The following is a 26,388-nucleotide window of genomic DNA, read 5'->3' as shown; positions in this document are numbered from 1 at the left end:
CAAGCTCTGCCTCCTGTTTTAATGCCATTCTCCTGCCTCAGCCTCCTGAATAGCTGGGACCACAGGCACCCGCCACCACGCCCAGCTAATTTTTTATATTTTTAGTAGAAACGGGGTTTCACCGTGTTAGCCAGGATGGTCTCGATCTCCTGACCTCATGATCCGCCCACCTCGGCCTCCCAAAGTGCTGGGATTACAGGCATGAGCCACCGCGCCCAGCGGTGAATATTTTTTTAAAAAACTAAATAGACTCATACTATGCTTTTTTTACCCCCAATCGGCAATATATTATGACACCAAACAACTCCTGAGAGAATAAAATCCTTAATTTTTTGCATTTCAGTATCAAAGACATACAAAGTTTGTAAATGACTACATTTTATATTATGGTGGCAAAAAAGAAGATTTCAAGCGTTTGGGGTAAGTATCAGGAAGTTTACATAGAAGGGAATGTGGGTTATGGAGAACTTCAAAGACCCACAGCTACTGTGCCTTCTGATTCTGTCATTCTTCCCTGCTTTCTATTCCAGTTTGCCTTTTTTTTTTTTTTAAGATGGAGTCTCACTCTGTTGCTCAGGCTGGAGAGCAGTGGCTTGATCTCAGCTCACTGCAACCTCTGCTGCCGTGGTTCAAGCAATTCTCCTACCTCAGTCTCCCGAGTAGGGATTACAAGCTCCTGCCACCGTGCCTGGCTAATTTTTGTATTTTTAGTAGAGACGGGATTTCACCATCTTGGTCAGGCTGGTCTTGAACTCCTGACCTCGTGATCCACCCGCCTTGGCCTCCCAAAGTGCTGGGATTACAGGCATGAGCCACCGCTCCTGGCCCCAGTTTCTTTTTTATATTATAAGGTAGAGATACCATTCACAGGTACTAACTGAGTAGCTCTTCATGAATCCAATATCTTTGAACAGGCCTCAGGTAGACTCTATACATGCTGAGCCGGGCACAACCCTGGTGATAAAAGGATATGTGAGGTATACCATGTGTCTTCTTGGCAAGGATCTTTGAAATAAGGAAATTTTTAGACCTTAATGTTTGGGATTGCTTTTTAAAAAAGGTAAACAAGAAATCTCACTCTAGCATTTCTTGCACATCAAAGTCCTTCCCATGTTTGACTCTTCTGTCAGAACTTCTTGTTTTGTTTTGTTTTGTTATTGTTTTTGTGGGTTTTTTTTTTGTTTTTTTTTTTTTTTTTTGAGAAGGAGTCTCGCTCTGTCACCCAGGCTGGAGTGCAGTGGCGCGATCTCGGCTCGCTGCAAGCTCTGCCTCCCTGGTTCACGCCATTCTTCTGCCTCAGCCTCCCGAGTAGCTGGGACTATAGGCGCCTGCCACCACGCCCGGCTAATTTTTTTGTATTTTTAGTAGAGACGGGGTTTCACCATGTTAGGCAGGATGGTATCGATCTCCTGACCTGGTGATCTGCCCACCTCGGCCTCCCAAAGTGTTGGGATTACAGGCGTGAGCCACTGCCCCTGGCCTTGTTTTTGGTTTTTTAATTTTTATTTTTATTTCAATAGTTTTTGGGGTACAGGTGGTTTTTGGTTGCCTGGATAACTTCTTTAGTGGTGATTTCTGAGATTTTAGTGCACCCATCACCCGAGCACTGTATGCTATTCCTAAAATGTAGTCTTTTATCACTCACCTCCCTCCTGACCTTCCCCCGCCTTAAGTCCCTAGAGTCCATTATATGACTCTTTTGCCTTTGCATCCTCATAGCTTAGCTCCCACATGTCAATGAGAACATAGAATATTTGGTTTTCCATTCCTAAGTTACTTCACTTAGAATAATGGCCTCCAGCTCCATCCAAGTTACTGCAAAAGACAGCGTTTCGTTCCTTTCTGTGGCTGAGTAATATTCCATGGTATATATATATATATACACACACCACATTTTCTTTATCCACTCATTGGTTAATGGGCACTTTGGTCGGTTCCATAGCCTTGCAATTGCGAATTGTACTGCTATAGTGTGCACAGGTCTTAGAACTTCTTAGTTTTATGTGAGTTTTTTTTTTCCCTCTAACAATTTTCTGAGTTGGTAGCGCTCTGAGAAACTTTAGTACCATCTCATTTACCCCCAATTTATCTCCCCTGTCAATTTATCCTGTATCTCCCAATAATCACTTTTTTTTTTTTTTTTTTTTTTAACCCCCAGACTGTTAGCATTTTATTTTGAAAGATCAATCCCTTTGGCTCTTTTCCTCCTTTACTCAGTCTTCTACCTAGGAAACTGTAGTAAAATGAGATATGGAAAACTTTTCATATTTTTTAAAATTAAATCTCAGCAGAGTGGTGTTTTATAGACTTTTGGTTAGATTCTGAAACTTATTTTCATTCACTTTTCTTTATTCATTTAGTGTTTAGTCAGGTTTCTCATTCTAGCTTTGGTAACTTAGCACCATTTGTATAATTGAAACCAATGCTACAGACAGATTCCTTATCCATTTAACTTGCTTCTATAGTACTGTTTTTTATAAGTACCTTTTGAAAATACTGAAGTATTTTTATAAATATATGAACAAATATATATACTCACAAAAGAACTATATTCATGTATTATATTTTTAATAAAATTTTCCAAAACTCACAGAGCTATTTAACCTAAATTTGACTACTTTTGTTTTTGTATTAAATTGAAAAAGTTCTGTTTTCCAGGGAAAATGACAAGACAGACTTGGATGTTATACGAGAAAATCATAGATTCCTATGGAATGAGGAGGACGAAATGGACATGACTTGGTAATTAGCCATCAGAGGCATAATGCATCAAATGCTTTAGTCCTGTTTCTCCTGTTTTCTGAGTGGTTTTTTGTCACTTAGTCAAGGTGTTCAGCCCCTTCATAGAACAGTTCAGAATCAAGGACATAAAATCATACCTAGGATTATTTGATTCTTTTGGTAATTTTTGGCAGTTTTAACTGACTTCTCAGTGTTTGACTTAGTCTTCAAAAACATTATTTTTTACAGTATTGTGTGTTATCTTGTAATATGCTATTATATGCTGCTGCTTTAATTTTTAAAGTTTTGGAGAAAAGTCATACCTGAAAATGTTTTTTTAAATCCAAACATTACAAAGGGTAAACAGTGAAGAGTGATTCTCCTTCTCATTTGTGACTGTCATTCTCCAATTTCCCTCCCTGAGTGAACCACTTTTAATAGTTAGTATCCAGATATTCCATGCACATGTAAGTAATAGTTCTCTTAAAACTTTAATATTTACGTCGTATGTATTCTTTGACATCACTTGAAAGTAGCAAACCGTGGTTGAGTTTCTAAATGTATATTTATATTTTTATGGATCTAGGGAGAAGAGACTTGCTAAGAAATACTATGATAAATTATTTAAGGAATACTGCATAGCAGATCTCAGTAAATATAAAGAAAATAAGGTATGCTTTCCACATATTTATAGAAAGAGGTTCTTATTCAAGTAAAATATTAACTTTTATTATACTGTCATGTCCCCCCTCCACATTATTCTTTTAAAGATGCTAATTCTAGACTCAGTTGTCCTGCATTTATGATGTGTCATTTGGACCATTTAACCTCTGCAGCTGTGGAGTTTACAAAAGGCCTATGGAAATTTAGAAGGAAATTTATGCTTTTTTTCTTTTGTGAGCTGAGGCATGAAAAGTCTAAAATTAAACACAAGTGGGTATTGGATCCTGTTTCATCCTGACTCTAGTCTAGAGCCTCTAGTGATTGTGATGAATGATTTAACTCTACAGAATAATATCTTATTTCACAGATGATGTTTGAAATTGATAGATTTTAAAAATTGATTACCATTTATAGAGATCCAGATGTACATCTTCTATTATGTAAATGTCTATTCTAGTAAAATTAACATTTCAATCAGTGCTAATTAGTAATGTCAGATTTCCTTTCCCACTTTACATCTTACTTTAGTTAATATTTTTATTTTTGGTTGGGTATGATGGCTCATGCCTGTAATCTCAGCACTTTGGGAGGCGGAGGCAGGAAGATTGCTTGAGGCCAGGAGTTCAAGACCAGCCTGGGCAATATAGTGAGACCTTGTCTCCACAAAAACTGGAAAAAATTAGCGGGGTACCGTGGTTCATGCCTATAGTTCTAGCTACTTGGGAGGCTGAGGTTAGAGAGTTGCTTGAGTCCAGGAGTTTGAGGCTGCAGTGAGCTATGATCGTGCCACTGCATTTCAGTGTGGGTGACAGTGAGACTCTAAAAAATAAAAAGTTATTTTTATTTCTATCTCAGACGTCAAATTGTGGCTGGAAAAGGTGACCCAGGAGCAGATCTCAGTTAGAAATGTGAGAGGAGGGAAGGTTGCATAAATATGTGTTGTAGATACTGTATATTTGTATTAAGACAAAAACCTGTTTAAAAAGCTATCTTATATTTATGTATCATGAAGATTTCTTGTCATTTAAATCGTTTGATCTCATTAGAACCAGGTTGATTTAATAATTTTTTCAGTAGTGCCTTTAATAAGTGTGTTGCTTCACAGTTTCTTATAGAAAGTAGTAATAATGTTCATTTTGTATACCCTATTTATAAACCCATGCACTTAATATATCCCCAAAACTTCTGTTTCTTATAAACTAGTTGTGGACTCTAGTTCACAGCTGTCTTCTCTGTACCACATCTGATTCAAAAAGCACCACAGTAATTGGAGTTACCTAAAGTTACTATATTGTAAATCAAGTGTGAAAATTATCTCTTTCTAGGAGCATGTAACAAAGGAGCTTTTTCAGCCCTGGCTTATTCATGGATTGTTCTTAAGTTGTTGGGGTTTTTTTCTTTTTTTCTTTTATTTTTCCCCACCTCCTATTACCATCATAATTCTTCAGTATTTTGTTGTTGTTGTTCAGTATCTATTGAAACTGGACTAGGTACTGTGGATTAATAGTACTCTTAAGAAAAAACTAGTCTAGTTGAGGGGAGAAAATATACATAAATAAAAATTAAATAATTGAGTTCTCAGTTTTTTAAAAAAGAATACCACTAAAAATTGTACTTTAAAGAGAATAAGCTTGAAAAAAAATGTATTTTCCTGCTAGAACATGATGAGTGATTGTATTTGAGGGTAAATGCAGCAAGAAATCAGATATGACTCACAGCTTCTGAGCACGGATGCTGAGAAAAATACAGAATTTGAAGGGTGATTTTTTTTGCTGGGGGGGAAGATAATGAGTTTGGTTTTGGTATACCATGTTCGAGGTGTTGGAGAAAGAGTAATGCCTTTGGTTCGCTCACTAGGATGCATTTTCTCTTCCCTTTATTTATACAAAGACAGTGTATTATTCACTTAATTAAAAACAGCTCCTAATATATACAGTAGATTCTTTTAGAGCATTTTTAGTGAATTTCCATCTTTGCCTCTTACTCCTATTCCTTTCTTTATTGCATTTCCCCTTTTTAGTTGGATCAATGTATCAGTTAGGATTAGGTCCAGCTGCAGGGACAGAGAACACTCCCCGAAAAAAACCACTGGCTTGAATGAGCTGGAAAGTTTATTTTTCGTATACATAAAAGTTCAAGTCGATGGTCATAAAGTCAGAATCCTTGTTTACTGCTTGCGTACGTGACCTCATTGTGATGAGTGCAGAGTGAGAAGAAGAGGCTCAGCACCAAATCCTGAATAACTTCAACTTTAATCCAAACTAGGACATTTATGTCAGGAAAGAATATACAGTCTTTAACTAGTAGGATATAATGTAATTTGTTTTGTTACATTTATTATTTCCTCATAAGATTATAACCTTCTTGGTGACACACTATTTTAATAATCACTTTTTATCCTCAGTGGAATGCCAAGCCCATTAGGTAGTTGCTTCGTAAGTTATCTGGTGAATAGATTAATGAATGAAGAAGTTTGGAAACTATTACTGTTACACTTGGCTGTGCTTCAGTAGACATCCTCACATATGTTGGATGCAAGCAATCTCCACATACATATATAGGCTAAAAAATAGAATTAAACAGAGTTATCCTGAAATTTTATTTTTTCCCCTAGATTTGGAGGATTTTATTTTTGTTGGGTTTTAATCAGAATATTTTAAAATATTTTGAGCCTTTATTTGCATTTAAAATACAAAATTGCCAAATTCAAGTAATAGATTGATGATTTTTTAAAAAAAATAATTGAAATTGCCAGGCACAGTGGCTGTTGCCTGTAAAATCCCAGTACTTTGGGAGACTGCGGTGGGAGGATAACTTGAGGCCAGGAGTTCAAAACCAGCCTAGGCAATATAGTGAGACCTTATCTCTATAAAAAATAAAATTAGCCAGGCAGGGTAGCACATGCCTGTAGTCCTAGCTATTTGGAAGGCTGAAAACAAACAAACAAAACAAACAACCCACAACAAACTGAAGTTAGCAAGGCATTGAACACTTTATCTAAATCCTGTGTCTTACTATAGCAATCCTGTGAACTTAAGGTTGTTACTATTTCCATTTTTATACATGAAGAGGAAGTACAGAAGTTAAGTAACTTTTCCAGGGTTAAGACCTAATGAGTGACAAGAGCTTCTTGAGTTGGGTACAGGTATGCATGTTTCTAGACTTGAGTGGTTTTTTGTTTGTTTGTTTGTTTGTTTGTTTGTTTGAGACGGAGTCTCGCTCTGCCGCCCAGGCTGGAGTGCAGTGGCCGGATCTCAGCTCACTGCAAGCTCCGCCTCCCGGGTTCACGCCATTCTCCTGCCTCAGCCTCCCGAGTAGTTGGGACTACAGGCGCCCGCCACCTCGCCCGGCTAGTTTTTTGTATTTTTTAGTAGAGACGGGGTTTCACCGTGTTAGCCAGGATGGTCTCGATCTCCTGACCTCGTGATCCGCCCGTCTCGGCCTCCCAAAGTGCTGGGATTACAGGCTTGAGCCACCGCGCCCGGCCTGTTTGTTTGTTTTTGTTTGTTGTTGTTGTTGTTGTAGTTTTTGTTTGTTTTGAGACAGGATCTTGCTCAGTTGCCCAGGGTGGATGGAATGCAGTGGCATGATCATGGCTCACTGCAGCCTCCACCTCCCAGGTTCAAGTAATTTTCTTAAGTGTATTTTTTGTTTGTTTTTAATTTTTAGAGCATTTTTAGGTTTACAACAAAATTGAGCAGAAAGTACAGAGTTCCCATATACCCCCTGCCCTCATGCATGCATAGCATCTCCTACTGTCAGCATCCCACACCAGAGTGGTACATTTGTTACAATCAGTGAACCTACATTGATACATCATTATCATTTGAAGTCTGTAGCTTACATTAGGGTTCACTCTTGATATTGTACATTCTACCGCTTTGACGAATGTGTGATGATGTATGTCTACCATTACAGTATCGTAGAGAATACTTGCACTGCCCTAAAAATCCTCTGTGCTCCACCTATTCATCCCACCTTCCTAATCCCTGGCAACTACTGATCTTTCTACTTCATTCATAGTTTTGCCTTTTCCGGAATATCATATAGTTGAAATCATATATATGTAGTCTTTTCAGATTGGTTCTTTGACTTTGTAATATGCACTTAAGTTTCTCCATGTCTTCATGGTTTGATATTTCTTCTTACCACTGAATAATATTAATTGTCTGGATGTACCACAGTTGTTTATCCATTCACTTAATGAGGAACATCTTGGTTGCTTCCAAGTTTTGGCAATTAGAAATAAAGTTGCTGTAAACATCTATATTTAGGCTTTTGTGTGGACATTAGTTTTCAGCTCATTTGGGTAAATACCAAGAAGCATGATTGTTGGAGTCTACTAGTTACTATTCCAAGTGCTTCATATGTATTATCTCATTTAAACTTCTTTAAACCTCTTTGAGTACCAAGGAAGTAGGTACTCATATTTCTACTTTACATATATGAGGAAGCCGAGGCAAAAAGAGATTAAATAATTTGCCCTGTACTGTACAGCTGTTAAGTGGTAGAGCTAAAATGCAAACATAAATAATCTGACTCCAAAAGCTGTACTTTTTGTACTAGAATATACTACCTCTTTACTATACCATAACCTCTTTTTTTCATGTCAGTCTTACAGAACAGGACATCTTATTTGTTAACTTAGGTATCTTGTGGTCTGGCACCTATAACTTTTAAGCTATCTTAAAGTCGGTTGTTCTTAACAGATAAATTGCTAATTGTTCAGTGTATTTTCTTCAAATCCTATAAGAAGAGAAAAATCTGTCATGGGAATTACATTTATTTTTTAAGTTGGTGAATGTCATTGTTGGTTCCATGTTTAGATTTCTGTATAATTTAAATTTAATTTAAATTTACATTGACATAAACGTAATTTTTTTATTGTCAGTTTGGATTTAGGTGGCGAGTAGAAAAAGAAGTAATTTCAGGAAAAGGTAATTCTTTAAAATTTTTACTTTTTAATAGGATAAACTTATTTCGTTAAGCTTCTGAATTGGAGCAAGAAATTCTTATCTACAAAAGTAAAATTAGAGAAGGTGTATTCATGGTACATTATTAGCAAAGGACAGAATATAATGCTTTAATAATTATTAGCTTTATAATTTTGCCTTTAGAACATTCAGTTGAATGTTCTACAAATTTCTAAATATGTAGAAAATATTTAACAAATTAAAGATTTCATAGCAAGACAACTTTCAACAAAAAGAAAGCATTATTCTTTTCCGTTCTTTGTTAATTTTTGGAATAATGAATTGGTATTACTGTTTTCAGCCAAATCCACATTTTGAAAGTAGAAGTATCATTTTAAACCCAATAGAATTTTGGGTCAGGCTAGTACTCATTTTTGGAAGTCCCTGAGATTGAGCCCAAATACTTAGTCTAATAGCAAAAGACCAGACATTTGGTAGGCAATCAGTAAATGCTTTTTCTATGCATTATTGTAAATCTATTCATAATATTTTTCCTGGAAATTGTGTATCTCCATACTGTCTCTTGCTATAAAATTAGCTCCTTACTGAGTAATTGCATTTTAAGTGTTAAAGTACTGAAAACTTTGTAGTAGCACTAAGGAAATAATTTTAAACTTACTTTAAAAAATATTTTAAATGGAAAGATTACATTTTTAAATGATTAAATATTTATGCTATCATTGTAGCTCATATATATCTTCCATAAATTCGATATGTTAGGTGTGAAATTGGATATGCCATGAAACAACATTAAGGAAAAAGAATAAATTTAAAGCTATTTTAACTTTTCCTAAGGTTATACTTTAGTGTATGTTTTTATCTAAAATAATGAGAAATCCTGAAATGTCTATCACAATTTTAAGATGTTGTACTTTTATTGAATGAGATTTTCAGGTGAGTTTATAATGTTACCTTTTAAAAAAAATTGATGGGTAGTCTCTACATTCATATAACTGAATAAAGGACTAGTTAGGGAAGGAAAAGAAAGCTACTGTTGTGATTTCTTTTATAAAGTTATAATTTTGTTACTATTTTAACAAAGCCTTACCTACTAAAAATATAGATTTAATAAAATACTCATTTGGAATGAGTTTAAAAGGCTGATTTAGAAATCAGTCTTTTTAGGGTATAATTTTCTAAATTCATTTTGATAATTTCTTAATTTTTATGAAAAAAGATTTGCTGGTTACAGATTTGCTCCTGTTGGTGCAAATTATTGTGATATAAATTAATAAAAGTTTGTCTTGTCTTTTTGCCAAAGTAAATTACTGTTGAGTTGTTTCTCTTTTTTTCTCTCAGGTTATCAGTTAGTCTTTTTTTGGAGGTTTTAATATATTGTGGACGTGGTGATGTGGGTGATGTTAATAATAGTGTCAAGTTATACTAAAATTTAGAGTATCTGGTTTGACTACATATTGTACTTTGCCTCAAAGTGCTAGAATTTTTAATTGTGTTTTCAAGGCCATCTGTGCTAGTATTTAAATGTCATTATGCTAATACTTAAAAATATTAACTTTATTATGACCATTAAATATTGAAAGGTTTCACCCAGCTATAAGTGCGTGTACTTTGGAAAGTGTGTTTTTTTCTTTTGGGGTATTTGTGAGTACATTTTTTTGTTTGTTTGTTTGTTTGTTTCCTTCAACTTTCTGAGAAATATGTCCATTCTTTAATACTGTCTTTCCAAAGTGTAAGATTCCCTAATAGGGAGTCCCTAAAATGTCTATCTAAATACAGTCTATCAAGCAAGAATTCTGTGACTGATTTTTTTGGTAACAGTACTTTGATTCGATACTTGTTTACAAGTTGGTTGAACGTATTACTCTGGTCAGTTTTTAAAGGCTGACTATGGCTAAGTTACATACTTTAGAAGTGCATTTTAGGGATAATACTAGATCATATAGATAAATATTGTCGCCAACTACCATAGCTAATATTCCTTTCCTTTCTGCAGGTCAGTTTTTCTGTGGAAATAAATATTGTGATAAAAAAGAAGGCTTAAAGAGTTGGGAAGTTAATTTTGGTTATGTTGAGCATGGTGAAAAGAGAAATGCACTTGTTAAATTAAGTAAGTTGATTTTAGGGGGGATACGATTGATTCTTCCAAGTTTGTCTTTAATTTAAAATTAAAAATATATAGACTTTAAAATTCGAATACAATTTTTAACGTATCTTTCTGGAAGTGCTCTTTTTTCTTGGAGCTTCCCAAAGTGTCAACTTTTGAACCTCAAATTTTTACATTTTTAGCATTACAATGGTGTTTCAGTAAAAAGAATTCTAATGTCAAATGTAAACTGGTAATTTGTAGAGTGGGGCTCTGTCCCCATTCACGTGAGAATGCCACCACATTACATAGCTAAGAGGCACAATATCAGAAAAGGCAGTGTAAAATCTCACATTAGCTGATTACTCAGTGATATTGTTGTAGCACAGATAATAAATAAATTCACTCTGTTTGACAGTATTAATAAAGAAAAACTTTAGGAAAGCGTAATTGTTCTTGACCTCAGTCTTAAAACCATAGGGAATAAATACTCCAGAATATAGCAGTTTCCCTTAGGATGCATGTTTTAGAGTCTGTCATTCTTTTATTTATTTTTTAAGCTAGTCTTCATGTGTCAGCTGTTTCTCTCCCTCATCATATTATTGCCTTTAGCCTTCTCTGGGTTCTAAGTAAATGTGCCTTCAGAGTTTCCTGCTTATACCTAATAAAAGTCAAGAACGTCCCCACATGCTACTTATGCACGTCAATACAGGCTGGTTTCTGAGTTCCTTCTGGAAGTGCTCAAGAGGAAAAGTCAGCCAGTGTGAACTGAGATTAAGGCAAAAAAAAAAAAAAAATGGAACTATTTGAAACGTTCCTTTGCGTTTGAAAGTTCTTAGAATACTTCAGAGGAAATGACTATATCCACATTATTATTAGGTATCTTTGATGTGAGACACATGTTAACGTGCCTGTGGAACACAGTTTGTTTTTAGAACAAATTGACAACACATTTTTCTAAAATAGTGTTAGAATGTTTTCAATTCCTCAAGCAATCTAGTATTTTTATTGTATGTATGTGTGTATGTATTTGCATTTTTGAGGTGATGAAGGTCGGATTGTTTTCTTCAGATTGTTTCCCCTCTTATAGTAATGGAATATAAAGAAAGTGCAAATTTATGATATTAAAACTAGATTAGCAGTGTGGTTATTCAAAATCAACCATTCATTGGTGTCTTTTCTTTTTAGGGTTATGCCAAGAATGTTCCATTAAATTAAATTTTCATCACAGGTAATGTCTTTTAAAATGCCATTCTTAATATTTGGTAATCCAGGATATAGTCATTTACCTGCACTAAGTGTCTAAGTGTAGACTTGGGTGGTTGATGGTTGAATTGGTTGATCATGTAGAAAATCTGGCATTGTCGTATGGCTACATAAACCAGGAGTTTAGAAGTCCACCATGCCCTATTCTTGCCAAGCAGTTTTAAATGTAAAGGCCTATGTGGGGTGGTATATGGATGTTAGAGTTTTTAGTTTGGAGCCAATGTCCTGACACTTTAATGTTAGAAATTACGTTGTAAAGCAGACTTCATAAAGCGGTTCTTGTGTCTCATTTAGACAGTGTTTTAGCTGGAGTTTGCTGTTCTTACAAAGGATTAGACACCTCTATACTCATTTTAACGTAAAAATCAAGGACAGGCACGGTGGCTCATGCCTGTAATCCTAGCACTTGGGGAGGCCAAGTTGGGTGGATCACTTGAGGTCAGAAGTTCGAGAGCAGCCTGGCCAACATGGTAAAACCCTGTCTCTACTGAAAATACAGAAATTAACTGGGTGTGGTGGCAGGTGCCTGTAATCCCAGCTACTGGGGAGGCTGAGGCAGGAGAATTACTTGAACCTGGGAGGCGGAGGTTGCAGTGAGCCGAGATTGAGCCCCTGCATTCCAGCCTAGCAACAGAGCGAAACTCTGTCTCAAAAAAAAAAAAAAAAGAAAAGAAAAGAAAAAAAAGTTAAAATCAGGCTTTTATTGAATGAGCTTTACTGTATCTGCCACATTGAATGTGTGGGAATACCAGTGACCTGCAGTGATGGGGTTTGAAATCAGACCTGCGTTTTTAATCTCAGCTTCTCCACTTACTAGGCTTCCTCTTGGACAAACTGCTTAACCTCTGTAAGATTTAATTTTATCACCTGTAAAAATGAGGCTACTCAGGCTATTGTGGGGAATAAATGAAAGTGCATGTAAATTGCTTGCCACAGTACCTGGCATTAAAGATGTTCAGACTGATTCTTTGCAACTTGCCTTTGTGATGGTCAGGTTTTATGCCCTGAATAACAGTTAAATTAGTTCAACTTTTGCAACTTTATAAAATGTATACATAAGCATATTAATTTTAGAATAGCTTTCTTTTTTTTCAATCACATGGGTTGTCAAAAAATAACAGCTTTGTCATAAATGTGCCTATATAGTACTTTAGCTGTTAAAAATAAATGTTAAATAATACTTTTAATTCTTAAAATTAGCAGAATTATTTTTATTATTTTCATTATTCTTTATTTTTTTGAGACAAGGTCTCACTCTATTGGCTGGGCTGAAGCACAGTGGTGTGATCATGGCTCATTGCAGCCTCAGCCTCCTGAGCTCAAGTGATCCTTCCATCTCAGCCTCCAGAATTGCTGAGACTACAGGTGTACATCACCACACCTGGATAATTTTTTTTTAAGTTTTTGTAGAGATGGTGTTTCCCTATGTTGCCCATGCTGGTCTCAAACTCCTGGACTCAAGCAGTTCTGCCTCAGCCGCCCAAAGTGCTGGGATGATAGGCATAAGCCTCCACACCGAGCTGGAACTTTTTTAGATTACTAGAATAGCCTAAACCTTTATTTCCCCTTCCTATCAGTGATATTGAAAGAAACCAGAGATTTGTTTTGACCTTGACTTTTGAACTTCATTTCAAAATGGAAATGATTCTTACGAAATAGGCAAAAGTGATGACTGCATTAAATACTATTATAGCATTTGGTATATGTACTTTTAACTTGGAAAATCTACTGAACAAGTTTTTTGAAAGTAATCTTTACCTTTGTCTCTATCCTCCTTGCCAGTCCCAATTTCAGCATTATCACCTTTTCCCATTTAGTATTTCTTTTTTTAACCTATTAAAATTAAGTAATTGCTTGCCAACCTTGTAAACCTGGCCTAGAAGAGATAAAACTGCAACAATAAGAGTATAAATTATAAGTGGCCTGATGTTGATATATGAATTAACAATAAGACCTTTCCGTTTTCATTCCATTATGCTTTTACTATATTCCTTTATTCTTAAGAGAAGAAATTTCTATTTACTGGTGGCTTAGAGCTGTTCAGCAGTTTCACCTTATTTGTGCTTTTTTAACATGTAGGTGGATATGGATTGTGTGAAGAGAAATGAGATTTGTTTTTGTAATTTCGTTTTAAAAGGCTAAGTGATAGAATATAGAAAGAAGAAAACAAATACAATTATAATTTGTATTTACTATAGTTGTATACAGAACTTATAGAAAATAATTATTTGTCTCAGTGTTAAGACTTTATTGTCTTACAGAATAGTTTTAATTAATATACTAGCCTAAAATATTTACAGACTCACTTAACATTCCTTATTATATAAATCACATTTAAAAAATAAGTATTTTAACTGATTTTGGTTTTTTGTTCATATGATGGTTTTTATTTTTGAAAAGGTCAGTTGGAAAAGTTAACTTTAATTTTATATTGTTTAACATAAAGGAGAAAAGAAATCAAGTCAAAAAAAAGAAAAGATAAAACCAAAACAGATTGTGGAGAGTCATCACGTAAAAAATCCAGATTATCCTCTGCAGAAGAGGCCTCCAAGAAAAAAGATAAAGGTAAAAGGAAATTAAGATAAAGCATCTACTCACATTTATGAGCATGAAATATAATCTGCCGTATTTCATTCATCTAATTGGTGAATGCAGTTAGAATTTCATTTTATGGTAATTGAGAGGAAACTTACTGAGAATTTAGATATGAACTTAAAGTGACTTATAGGAGTTTTAAGAACTCCTCTAAATTAATTAAGAGGGTTAATTTTAGTTCATTTTTGGTAGATAGTATAATATTGCCAACAGTTTTCTAATTCCTGGCTTTGTCACCTACAGACTTGTTACTTTGGATAAGTCACTGAACTGCTTTACTTCTCTTATGTGTATAGGGGTGAGGTGAATATCTCATGCTGGTCAAGCTTGTTGTGGAAACTCAAATGAGAATGTGAAAGGCACTTTGATCAGTGCCTTTAAACAGTCTGTAATCTATAAATCAATATAAAATTATAATACTGATTTTATTTATAATGGCCTCTGTGATTTTTTCACTAGTTTATGAGGTTCTAGAAATGAGAAAGATTGTCATGTATCTGTGTTCTCAGAACCTAGCATAGTGCTGTGCACATATACTTAGAACTGCCTGCTTTTTCCTCAGCAGTCCTTAAGCTCTCTAAGACTCAATTTCTTTATGCGTAAAATGGTCATGATTCCTTTTAGAATTGTTCAGAAGTTGAAATGAGATAATTCATTAAGCAGTTTGCATAGTACTTGGCACATATTAGCTATTACGAAGGTTACTTCTAGTTGCTTTTTTTTGTCCATAATAAAGTAAAGTCAAATCAGCTGTAATTTATAGTGAATCATACTTAATCTAGATAGGTAATTGAATTAGATTCAAGCCAATGTTAATACAATATTTGGACAGGAGAGGGCTCTCTTGCTCCAGCCATGAAGATCATTAGATATGTTGCATTCTTAGAAGCATTTACTTCTTCTTGCACATCATGATATATTCATTATGTAGCAGAGTTTAAATCTACATGCCCTTGTGATACTGTCTACTCCCATAGCTTCAAGTATATGGTGTCACCAAGCTTTAGTCTTCGTAAAATTGATAGATGGTGAGAGGAAGATATTGTCATTTTATTGCTTATTGAGAGATGGCATTTGTAGCAGAATGCCTTTTTGTCTCTATGTTAATTATTTTCCCCTCTAAGGTAAATTTTAACCAATAAATGTTAAAAGTATCTTTTGAGTCTTAAAAAGTTATTTATCCTTATATGCTAGTAAAATATTTAATATGTCACTTAAGAAATTTGTTGCCCTCATTGTATTATATGTTTATTCTTATCACAACTGTGATACCATGTTAATCACTGCATATTCCAAATGAAAGAACTAGTCTCTACTTTATAAAATGTTACTCAGTACAATCAAAATAGATGAGGTAGATGAATACTAAGGTTCAGGGCTGGGATTGGACCCTTCATATTATGCATAGATATGCATGTGATCTTCCTTATAGACGTTTTTCCTTTAGTGTTCCATCAGTAGATGACACCTATGTTGACCTAAAAACTAATATCAGAAATCTGGGGATTATCCTTGATACTTTCTTTCACCTTATTATTTATGTTTAATTTGTCACCAAGTCCTGTGAATTTTACCCCCAGAGTATGTATTTCTGAAGTTCTCTCCACCCTACTACAAACCTCTATATTTTCTCTTATAGGCTACTGTTATATTCTCCTTACGGGTTCCGCCTCTGTCCTGCCATTCCACCTTCCCTCCTCTTAATCCATTCTCCATAAATCAGTTATTTCCTGTTGTTTTTAGGCTGATAACCAAAATCCTGGACAAAGCTAAAAGGTTCTGTGGGATCTAGAACTTGTGTACCATACAAGGCTTATTTCTCACCACTCCATACCTCACGTTCATACTCCCCCCATGTAGTCTTTCAGTTTCTGCAAAATGTCAAGCCTCTTTCAATTTTAGGGGTTACATGGATGCTGCATCTTCTCTTCCTAAAACCCTCAGTTCTATCCCAGCTCATCCTTCAGGTCTAAGCTTTTAAATGTCTTTTCCGATCCTTTCCTGATTTCATCCCCCACCTTGAATCTAAATTAGGACTCTCATATGTAATGCTGTCATGGCTCCTGACACTTTCCATTATTACACATATGACGATGTAAAAGCCAAAAAGAGGCAGAGATTCTTCCTACTTTTTTCATTGCTATATCCCTGGCACCCCACTAGCTCATGTTCAACATAAGTAATAGTGAGAGAGTAAAAGACTTTGAAGATTCTTCAGGGATAGAAGACCAAAGCCAGGTGGAATTGAGACATCTCTTTCCTATGTATTCTCTATTTGGAGTGCCTTTGAAAGCAAAGTCTGTAGAAATACAGCTTTTTTACCCCCAACTTCTATGGTATATAACAGAAAATAACAAAATTTTAGCAAACTTTTAGGAAAACCATGTGGAACTCTTTTATACCTTATCTGGGATCATCTAGAATTAGCTTTATCATTAATTTGATTCTTTCTTGCCAGACCACCTTAATTTGGACCAGACTTGAAGAGTAATTAATAAATGCTTAACATCTCAGCTGCGTTCGGACTGTTGGCATGCCTCAAAACAACTTCCTTTAGTTTTATTTCTATCTTGCTGGCCTCTCCTTAGCTGAAGCTTTTTTTTTTTTTGGAAGACAGAGTCTTGTTCTGTCATCCAGGCCCCAGGCTGGAGTGCTGGAATACAGTGGCATAATCTTGGCTTACTGCAGGCTTAACTTCTGAGGCCCAAGTGATCCTCCTTTCTCAGTCTCCCAAGTAACTGGGACTACAGGCCCACATTACTACACTCAGCTAATTTTTGTTTTTTGTTTTTGCATAGACAGGGTCTTGCTGTTTCCCAGACTGGTCTCAAACTCCTGACCTCAAGCAGTTCTCTCACCTTGGCCTCCCAAAGTGCTGGGATTACCAGCATGAGTCACCACACCCAACCTCCTTAGCTGCTTTTAACTGAAGTTCCTTCTCAGTCTTACATTTAGCTGTTAGAGTTCCTCGGTGCTCTTACCTAGATTTCTCTAGTTTCTCTCTGTACTCCCAGTGTAATCCCATCAACTCTCATAGCTTTAGGTTACTGTCTTAGAAAATGTTAAATAAGTAATAGATGGATGAACTAGGTAGTTGAATGAATGGAGAGAGAGAAAAAGTAAGAAAAATCAATAACTGACTTTAAGGACCAGTCCGCTTTAGCAGGTATGGAGAGAACAAGATATTGAGGTAGACTGTCTTGGCAAAATGTTCAGAATCTTATCTGTCTCACCATCACCCCTTTCCCAAAAGCTACCTCATCCTTCAGGTTTCAGCTTAGCTCAGTTCCTTGGAAAGGCCCATCCTGGCACCCTTTCACCTCACTTCTCCAAATAAGATGATGTTCCTCTTACATATTCCAATAATACCTCTCACTTCTCCTTCAGAAACACATAATATCCTTGGAATAATTTGTTTATTTTCTGTAAGGGAAGGGACTATGTGACATGTTTACTTTGTTATCTCTAATTCCTGATAGTGCTTGCTCCCATAGTAGGCATTCAATAAATGTAAGTGAGTGAATCAGTGAATTCAACCACATTTTCTCAAAGTCAAAGGAACTTCAGAGATCAGTTCTGGAATCACGACTGAAAGGATATTCTTTAGTTTTGCTTTTCAAAGTATGGTCCTCTGGGCAGCATTTGGGAACTTGTTAGCAACTCACAGTCTCAGACCCTTCCAGATCTACTAACAAGTTCCCAGGGCGAATCATATGCACTAAAGTTTGAGAGGCATTGCTGTGTATCATGCGATTGTTCTGTGTTGGTTCAACATTTCCAGGGAAAAGGAACCCACTACTACCAAAAATAATGCTTTACATTTTCAGGTAGGTGTAATTGCTAGCATGTTTCTCTTTACATTCAGCCCAAATCTATAGCTTCCTCCCTTTGGTTCTAATTATGTCCTTGGGCCTCCAAATTAAGCCTAACGTCTTTTTTACCTGTAGACCTTTGGATATTGGGAAGCAAGTATCATGTTCCTCATTAGAGGATGACAGGAAAGAATACATTTCCTATTTCCTTACCCTGTAGTTCTTATACTCTTCACCTGGTCTAAAGGGGCCAAAAACTTTGGGTTATGAGGCCTCCTATCCAGGAACATTGGAGGAATTGTTACTGTCTATCTGTCACCTGCCCTTTTTTATTTTATCATCCTTCAGAAATATTTTCCCTGAGGTCTTATTGCAGGAAGCTCTGTATCATGGTGATTTTTTAAAAAATTACACTGATAGATCTTTAGTGCCTTTCTCTCTCTCTTTCTGTCACTGGATGACCATTGTAGAGCTGAGAATTTTTGTTTTATGACATAATTGTATGTGTTCTCATCAGTTACTGAGAACTAATGCTCATCTGCGTATGACTTTAGAAAAGATACTATAAAAAGCAAATATTTATTTGTAAACTGCTTTCAAATGTTGAACATCTCTATAGATAATAAATTATTACTTATATTGCAGCTAATCTGTGAGGTTTTCTTTTTAGCAATATGAGGTTTTTTTTGCAGGTATTCATTATTTTTTAAGTTTTGTGCTGGTTATTACAGACCAATGAGAACGTAAGATATGATCCCTGCCTAAAAGAATGCAACATTTTAATTAGGGAGATAAGACTAAGGAACATGAAAGATTAGAAAACAGTGAAGTGCTTATCTGTAAGACTATAAGCAAACTAGAATATTGCTAAGAATTCTGGTTACAGCTACAATGATTGCACTACTACAGGATGATACTTAATCAATGATGTTTCCTTTTCAGGACATTCATCTTCAAAGAAATCAGAAGATTCTCTAAAGAGTAAGTAACAAGTATTTATTTAATAAAAATATGCATTTGAGGTATTTGCAATTTAGATTTCCCATGAATTGTATCTTGCTCTGATGTGAATTATTTTTTGTTTTTGTTAATTATTTTTATACATGAGAAAAACTGTAGAAAAAAGGCCAAAGGTGTATAGGATTTATTCCCCAATTAAGGGTGTTAAGAAGTTTCTTATTTTAAGTATAGAGAACATTAAAAATTTTTCCAGTAAATACAATGGATATATCTTTCAATTTCATATTATAAAATGTGAAGGAAGAAAGATAAAGGGATGAGGTTGAAATGGATTTAAATTAGTCCTATGGTTTTCCCTAGTTTGGATCAAAACAGATTGGATTTTGTTGAGTATTTACTGCAAATTTTATAATTTTTTTCCCTGAAATATTCCAAAAAGTATTCATGATGACTTATAAAAACATATACAATACATTTTTTTAAGGTTAAAAAAGTCAGAATAATGGAAAAATAAGGTAGAATAGCAATGTAAAGCTACAGTTATACACACAATTGTATTCCAAAAAGTCCTGCATAATTGCAAAGATAGATCACAGATTTGTCAGTGTTCTTCCTAACAACCAAACCTAAGAGCGAAACCAGCAGTAGAAAGATTAATTGTACCCATAAGATAATAATGAGAACTCCTAGAGTGTTCAGCTTTTTCCTGGCAGTTTTGAGAGAAGAGTCTTCTATGGGTTTATAAAAGGGTACATCCATTTGTGTCGTAACAAACAGTAGCTTTGAATCTAAACAGTAATACAGTGTTGAATTTTTTAAAGACTTGTAGTAGGCTCAAGGCCTAATAATAAGGTGTAGTTCAATAGCATATCTAATCCATTTTATACTGTCTAGACTTATTTCATAGAAATTTAGAAACTTGAGATTTCTAGGCTTACTTGATTATTTTCTTTTATGTTTTTGGAGACGGAGTCTTGCTCTGTCACCCAGGCTGGAGTGCAGTGGCACGATCTCGGCTGACTGCAACCTCCGCTTCCTAGGTTCAAGTGATTCTTCTGCCTCAGCCTCCCAAGTAGCTGGGACTGCAGGCACCCATCACCACGCCCAGCTAATTTTTGTATTTTTAGTAGAGACAGGGTTTCATCATGTTGGCCAGGCTGGTCTCGAACTCCTGACCTTGTGATCTGCCTGCCTTGGCCTCCCAAAGTGCTGGGATTACAGGTGTGAACCACCACACCTGGTCACTTGGTTATTTATAAACCTAAGAATTAAGAAAAAAATTTTTTTATGACTTTAAGATTTATTGTGGCAAACTCAGGGAAAAAAAGTTTGATAATTATTCCAAATTCCAAAACTCAAATATAAACATTATTTGCGTTTAGTATAATTCTTAAGAAATTTTAAATATTCAATTATCAGAAATTTTGCTCTGAGAAAAAATAGAAATTTTAAGATATTTCTTGTTTAAAAATTTAGTGGAGAGGGAGATGATGGAGGTATTCCTCTAGCTTAGGAATATAGTATATTCCTTATAATTATTTTGCTTGTACCAACTTTGTTTTCAATATATTTGAAGTATCTTAAAGCACTGACACTTTCTCTAATTTATCAGGAAGTAAATTCTAATTTATCAGGAAGTCCTTTCCTAAATTAGGTAAAATGTAGTGACAGTTTCAAAAATACTGCCAAGTATAAGATCAGTGGACCAATGTTATCTCAGGATGAAATCGTAGGTACATACTTCAACAAAGGTGTACACAGGCTAAAGTGGGAAGGTGTATTTTAGTTTTCATCCATTTCCAACAGTGAGAGGTGTGAATGTTTATGTAATATAGAAAAAATTCCCCTTTTTCAGTTCTAATTTTTTATTATTAAAAAATCTTTTGGGGGAAATTCTTGAATCACTGATTTATATTATTATTTTATTTCTTCTGCCTGCTTTCTCCCTCCCACTGTCTTTCACTCCTGCCCTCTGAATCCTTCCCTGCCTCCTAGAAGTAGCACTTAATGCTCTTTTACCTCTCCTCAGCCAGGTCAAATTTTACTAGTAGAAGCAGGGTGAATACTGTGAAGACTATATCCAATCTGAGAAACCTGTAGCTAGTTTGGCCTTGAAAAAGCAAATTATCCACTTCAAGCTGACCTGCTGTTTGGCAGCCAGAAAGTTATTTACCATAGTAAGCAGGAAACATACACATTGTTATGGTATGCCAACCCCAGATATCCTCTCAGGCGGTCAGTCATCTGTATTACATGGTCTTGGCAATTTCAGACCTCACATTTTGCTATTTATTTTATTTCCATTTGGACAATACTCAGTTACCTTCTTAACTCATTTGACTTCTGGATTATTAAAACCAAATCCATGGAGAAAAACTCAATTTCTGTTGGCACAGTAACAAGTGCTTTAGATATGTTACCTCATTTCATCTAATAATATGCATATAATATCCTCATTTTGTAGATGAGAAAAATCAAGACCTAGAGAATGTCTTTAAATGAATGAAGAAACTCAGTTTTTAAAAATTATATATTTAAAGTGTACAACTTGATGATTTGCTGCCCTTTTAACAAATTTCAAGTATTGTTATCTGTGGTCACCTTGCACATGAGACCGCCCAAGAACCAGAGAATTGAAGCAAAGTGTCCAAGGTCAAATAGTTAGTGGCAAAGCTGGGATTAAACAGAAGTTTATAATTCCAAAGTCTATGCCCTTTACCTGTATCATCAATCAATAACTGCTTATCAGTGAAATCAACTGTATGTCTATTCTTTATACCCCAGTTTTGGCATATGCATTGTACAGATCCACATTAAATGATTTCATCTGTCTATGTTTCACTTCTGTCTGTAAAATGAGTATAAAGAGACCTACTTTGTTGGATTATTATCAGAATCAAATGAGAAAACATATGTGTAAAGTATGTGCCTGACTCAAAGTAAGTCCTTGATAACCTATAGTTATCATCGTTATCGGAGAAAAGAAAAATACAGACATATAAATCCTGTGTTTGTTCTCTGGAATTGATGAAATCAAAAGTTAAGTCTGTAAAAATCTGACCTGTCCATTTGTTACCATGATTATTGGAGAATTTGCCATTGCTTCAGTAGGGCAAGTTACTAGTTACCATATAATATCCACAAAAACCAAGATGATAGGCCTACTCATTATTCAAAATATGTAGGGAAAATTGTGTACAATTTATTTAGGCACCACACTCTAAAGGGAACATTGAAAACTTGAAGCAGGTCAAGAAGAAAAAAACTGAGATATTGCGAGAACTTGAAATTATGTTGTAGGAAGAATGTTGGAGTAACTGCAGATGTTTACCTGGGAGAAGAGTGAAGGGATGGGAGGGAAGAGATGAGGAAGCAGACATGGAAATTACTGTATGGAAATTACTGCAAGGCTTCTACTATGTAGGAGACTTATTTTTTATGACTCTGGGTTGGCAGAACTGCCCAAAGACAGATTTTTGCCTTAATTTAAGGAAAAACTTGTCCCTTAGAACTGCCTGACAAAAGAAATGGAGAAATGGGCTGCCTCTGGAGTAGTGAGTGTTCCAGCATGAATTGAATTGGCACTTGTTAGTGGAGGTGTTGCAGTGAGAGGTTCATTCATTGGATAAGTGTTGGATTAGATGACTTCCAGGTTCCCCTTTCAACTCAGAAAGTCAGTGACTTAAATTCCGATCCCTACTTACCAATAATTACTGAATAGATTTGACAGTGATGCATTCTTTTGTGTTGCCTGTTCTTCCAATTGTTATGTCCTTAGTAACACCCCTCCCGCCCCTGGCAGGTTGTAACAGTTATGATAGCAATGATTTGTAGTGACTGCCAACCCTCAGGGAACCAGGATACTATAGATTCATAGGGTTATAAGGGACTGTAAAGGTCATTTAGTCCAGTCTTGTAGACTTGATTCTTTAGGGCTATCTGGCCACTTTTTTAATGGGTATTTTTTAAGACAGTTATTTTATAATGTTACTCTAAACTGACTTGATTTTTTAGTAAAATTGATTGACTGGTATCAGAAAGCTGGTGTAAGAAAGCTGGCATGTGGGAAGTACTCTTGGAAGAGAACAAGATAACAGCTGTCCACTTCTAAAGGCCTTGTAGGTTTTGTTCTCTGGCATCATTAACATTAGCAGAGTAATACACTAGTAATAACCTTACTAGGCCTAGTTAGTTTTTCTCTGCTTTCTTTATCTCATATTAGTGAGTTTTCATAAAAATAAGAGAAGATTTTAATTCTTCTTTTCCTTCACATTATCAATTTGGGACACTGGCCATTCCAGTGATAGCTGTCATTGAGCCAGGAATCTTGTTTTCAAGATTAAAATTTTATCATTTGTATGTAGATCATTAGAAAACAAAATGCCCTCCCCCCTTTTGCCATTTTTGCTGGAATTGGTGCCAGAATAGATTCAGTTAGGAGCAAAGTTCAGACACACATGTTGATTCAAGGATCGGAGTCCAACAGGTAAAAGGCTAGATCCACCGTAACAAATCAATGCTCTTTTATTTTTATGTTGTGTTTAACTAAAGGACATTCTGTATCGACAGGCCACATTTGTGCCACTTCTTTTTTAGACTAATAATCATTATTGGAGAGGAATTGTTTGCTAATGTAACTACTTTGTGGATTATAGTGTTACTGCATGATAATTTTGCCATATTTTTAAAATTTTAGTTGACTAATAAAGGTGATTTATTTGAAACATGTCTATTTTGTCATATTTTTATATATAAAGTGTCTTTATTGTTTTTACTGATTTTGAAGGTAATTCGTGCTCATTGTTTAAAATACAAACAATTTGAAAATGTTTAAAATAGAAAGTAAAAGTATTCCAGGCCCACAGGTAATATAATCACTGCTAAATTTGGTTGGCTTTTGCAAACTTACAATACATATATAAAATTACATGTATGTATATAATGTGCATATGTTTTTAACATATATGTTATACTATGCATACTTTTTGTAACTTTTTAAAAATTTGATATAGAGTGGACATTTTTCTATTGCAGTACATACAGATATGCTAATGTTTTTAAACAACTGTACAGTATTTATTTAACCAGTCATTAATCCCTAATTGGTGGGGAATTAGGTTTTTTTTTGTTGTTGTTCTTATACAATGTGCATCTTTGTACATATGTATCAGAGGTGCTTATTTATATATATAAATAATCAAATTCCTAAAAGCAGCATTGCTGGTCACAGGGTATGTGTTTTAAACTGATCTATATTGCCAGATTTTTCTCCAGAAGAAGGTTTACAAAATTTGACTCCCAGCAGTGTGTGAGAATGCCAGTTTCTTCACTGAAACAGGCTTCCTCTCATTATGTAATCAGCATTAGTTCTTTAAAATGTCTGACAATTTTTTTTAATAATTTAGCTTGTCTTACATACTAGCTCAGTTCTTAAGGTGCTAATCTTAATGTAAACATGTTCTCTACAAATGTAAATCTTAACTTGCATGTCTTCTGTTAACCAAGAAAAAGAAGAAACTAGATCAGAAACAACTATATTGCAAGAGATAATTCACTTATAAGAGTAAATATTGGAATTGCTACTTTAACTCAGTGTAACTTAGAGAAATTTCCATGAGACTTAAAATCCTTGGCCTTTTTGCTGTGACTGTTTGTATCCCTTGGCCTATTTATATATGTTTTAAAAGAATTTATTGTACATGTGAGAGTGAATTCCATTTTTAGAGAGCCATAAAAGTTGAAGCTGAGTTAAATAAAAAGTTAATTATTGGCGAATAGTTCAAAATGTGTTTTAAGTATAATAGATTTTTAAAAATCATCTCTTTTAAATGAACAGGAAATTCTGATGAGGAAGAAAGTGCTTCAGAATCTGAACTTTGGAAGGGTCCACTACCAGAGACAGATGAAAAATCACAGTAAGTGCTGATATTAATAGATAATATGTACCTTTTCAATCAGTTTAGGAAGCTATAACCATGGCTTTATTAATGGAAAAATACAACATCATGGTGATCTATTTAATGCCAAGGACTGCGTAGCCTGGTAAGATTAGAGCTTATTTCCAGCCATTGTCATAAGAGCCAACACGTCCAGCTTCCTCCTGGTAAATAAATCTTTAATCAGTTCACTTTAACAGATGACCCTCTGGTCCTTGCTTGGATTTCTTCAGAGATGGCTGTTTCCTAAGCTTCCAGAGAAGCCTATTCCATCATACTATGATTATCATAAACCTATGCCAGGGAGCCCCTTGCATGGGAAGTACACTTCTACATTGCTACACTACTATCACACTGGTCTTTTAAAAGTAAAATAGTATTTACTGCTACAAATACATAATATATTTACTATGCTCAGTGTAGTAAAAAAACTACAGCCTAAGGAGATTTACCCAATTCCCCTTAGTCATTCCCCGGTATATCTTAGGCTTACATTTTTCCTTAAAAAGTTTCTTTTTTATTCACTTCTTGAGCAGACTATAATTTAAAATGAGAATGAACAGAGAAGTTATAAAGTAAGCCCAAAAAGTAAAGAGAAGCAATGACATTTCAAAAGTATTTCAAAGCAAAATTTTAGGTAATACATTTAGGGAGAGGTACCAACATATGAAATATTTTTATTTTAATCAATCTGGGTATAGTTATGATTATTCTAGAAACTAAGAATTATTTGATGGCTGAATCATGGGAATATATTGATATATAGCAGAATCAGCCAATGTGTTGACTTATTTTATTTTTTTATCGATCTTAATATGTATGCTTTTTTTTTTAAATAGGGAAGAAGAATTTGATGAGTATTTTCAGGATTTGTTTCTATAAGACGAGAGAGACTTAATGTGAAACTTCATGAAGTTTTAAACTTCATGCAATTTGAAATTCCATGTAAGTTTTTATCTGCAAGTTACAGCTTGTGTGGTGTCTTTGGAAATAAAAATCCAGGTTCTCTCAGAATGTCAGATGCTTTGGAAATTCGTTAGTTCAATTAAAGACTTTCCTGTCCTTTAAATATCTTTTCAATTGCTTATCTACAATTCTGTTTTATCTAGCTCCTAGAGGACAGAGCTGGACAGTTTCCATTGCTCCTACGTTTTGTAGGTTTTTTTGCACTGCCTTCATTATTTATCTTCTCTTGCCTTCATTATTTTATTTTATTATTTTTTCTTTTTCTGTTTTTTAGAGCCACCAATACTAGATTTGTTTGTTTTTAATTTTTTTCTTTTGTAGAAACAGAGTCCTCGTGTGTTGCCCAGACTGGTATTCAAACTCCTGGCCTTATGCATTCCTCCCACCCTGGCCTCTCAAAGTGCGAGGATTGCAGGTGTGAGCCACCATGTTCTGCCAGTTATTTTAAATTA

The 26,388-nt window shown here is 35.0% G+C and overlaps 1 protein-coding gene across 8 annotated transcripts in view; it reads left to right on the top strand.

The window, feature by feature from the left end:
• LOC102137822 (protein FRA10AC1) overlaps positions 1-25,984 on the top strand; it is a 34,144-nt gene extending 8,160 nt beyond the window's left edge. For 5 of the 8 annotated variants that reach the window (XM_005565976.4, XM_005565979.4, XM_005565977.4 and 2 more), the window contains exons 5-14: positions 344-420; positions 2,659-2,742; positions 3,308-3,392; positions 8,276-8,321; positions 10,312-10,425; positions 11,590-11,632; positions 14,114-14,232; positions 19,017-19,055; positions 24,871-24,949; positions 25,810-25,984. In XM_005565976.4, coding sequence (XP_005566033.1) covers positions 344-420; positions 2,659-2,742; positions 3,308-3,392; positions 8,276-8,321; positions 10,312-10,425; positions 11,590-11,632; positions 14,114-14,232; positions 19,017-19,055; positions 24,871-24,949; positions 25,810-25,852 — 729 coding nt within the window. In that variant the 3' untranslated portion in view covers positions 25,853-25,984. The remainder of the gene's footprint in view (positions 1-343; positions 421-2,658; positions 2,743-3,307; positions 3,393-8,275; positions 8,322-10,311; positions 10,426-11,589; positions 11,633-14,113; positions 14,233-19,016; positions 19,056-24,870; positions 24,950-25,809) is intronic. The other 3 variants (XM_005565980.4, XM_074002225.1, XM_074002227.1) reach the window with 1 other exon arrangement.
• Positions 25,985-26,388: the final 404 nt, after the last annotated feature.

The sequence above is a fragment of the Macaca fascicularis genome, chromosome 9 (assembly GCF_037993035.2).
Source record: "Macaca fascicularis isolate 582-1 chromosome 9, T2T-MFA8v1.1".
In the NCBI taxonomy this organism is placed as follows: domain Eukaryota; kingdom Metazoa; phylum Chordata; class Mammalia; order Primates; family Cercopithecidae; genus Macaca; species Macaca fascicularis.
Note: the sequence above shows the minus strand (reverse complement) of the source record. Positions and strands in the feature narration are given on the sequence as shown.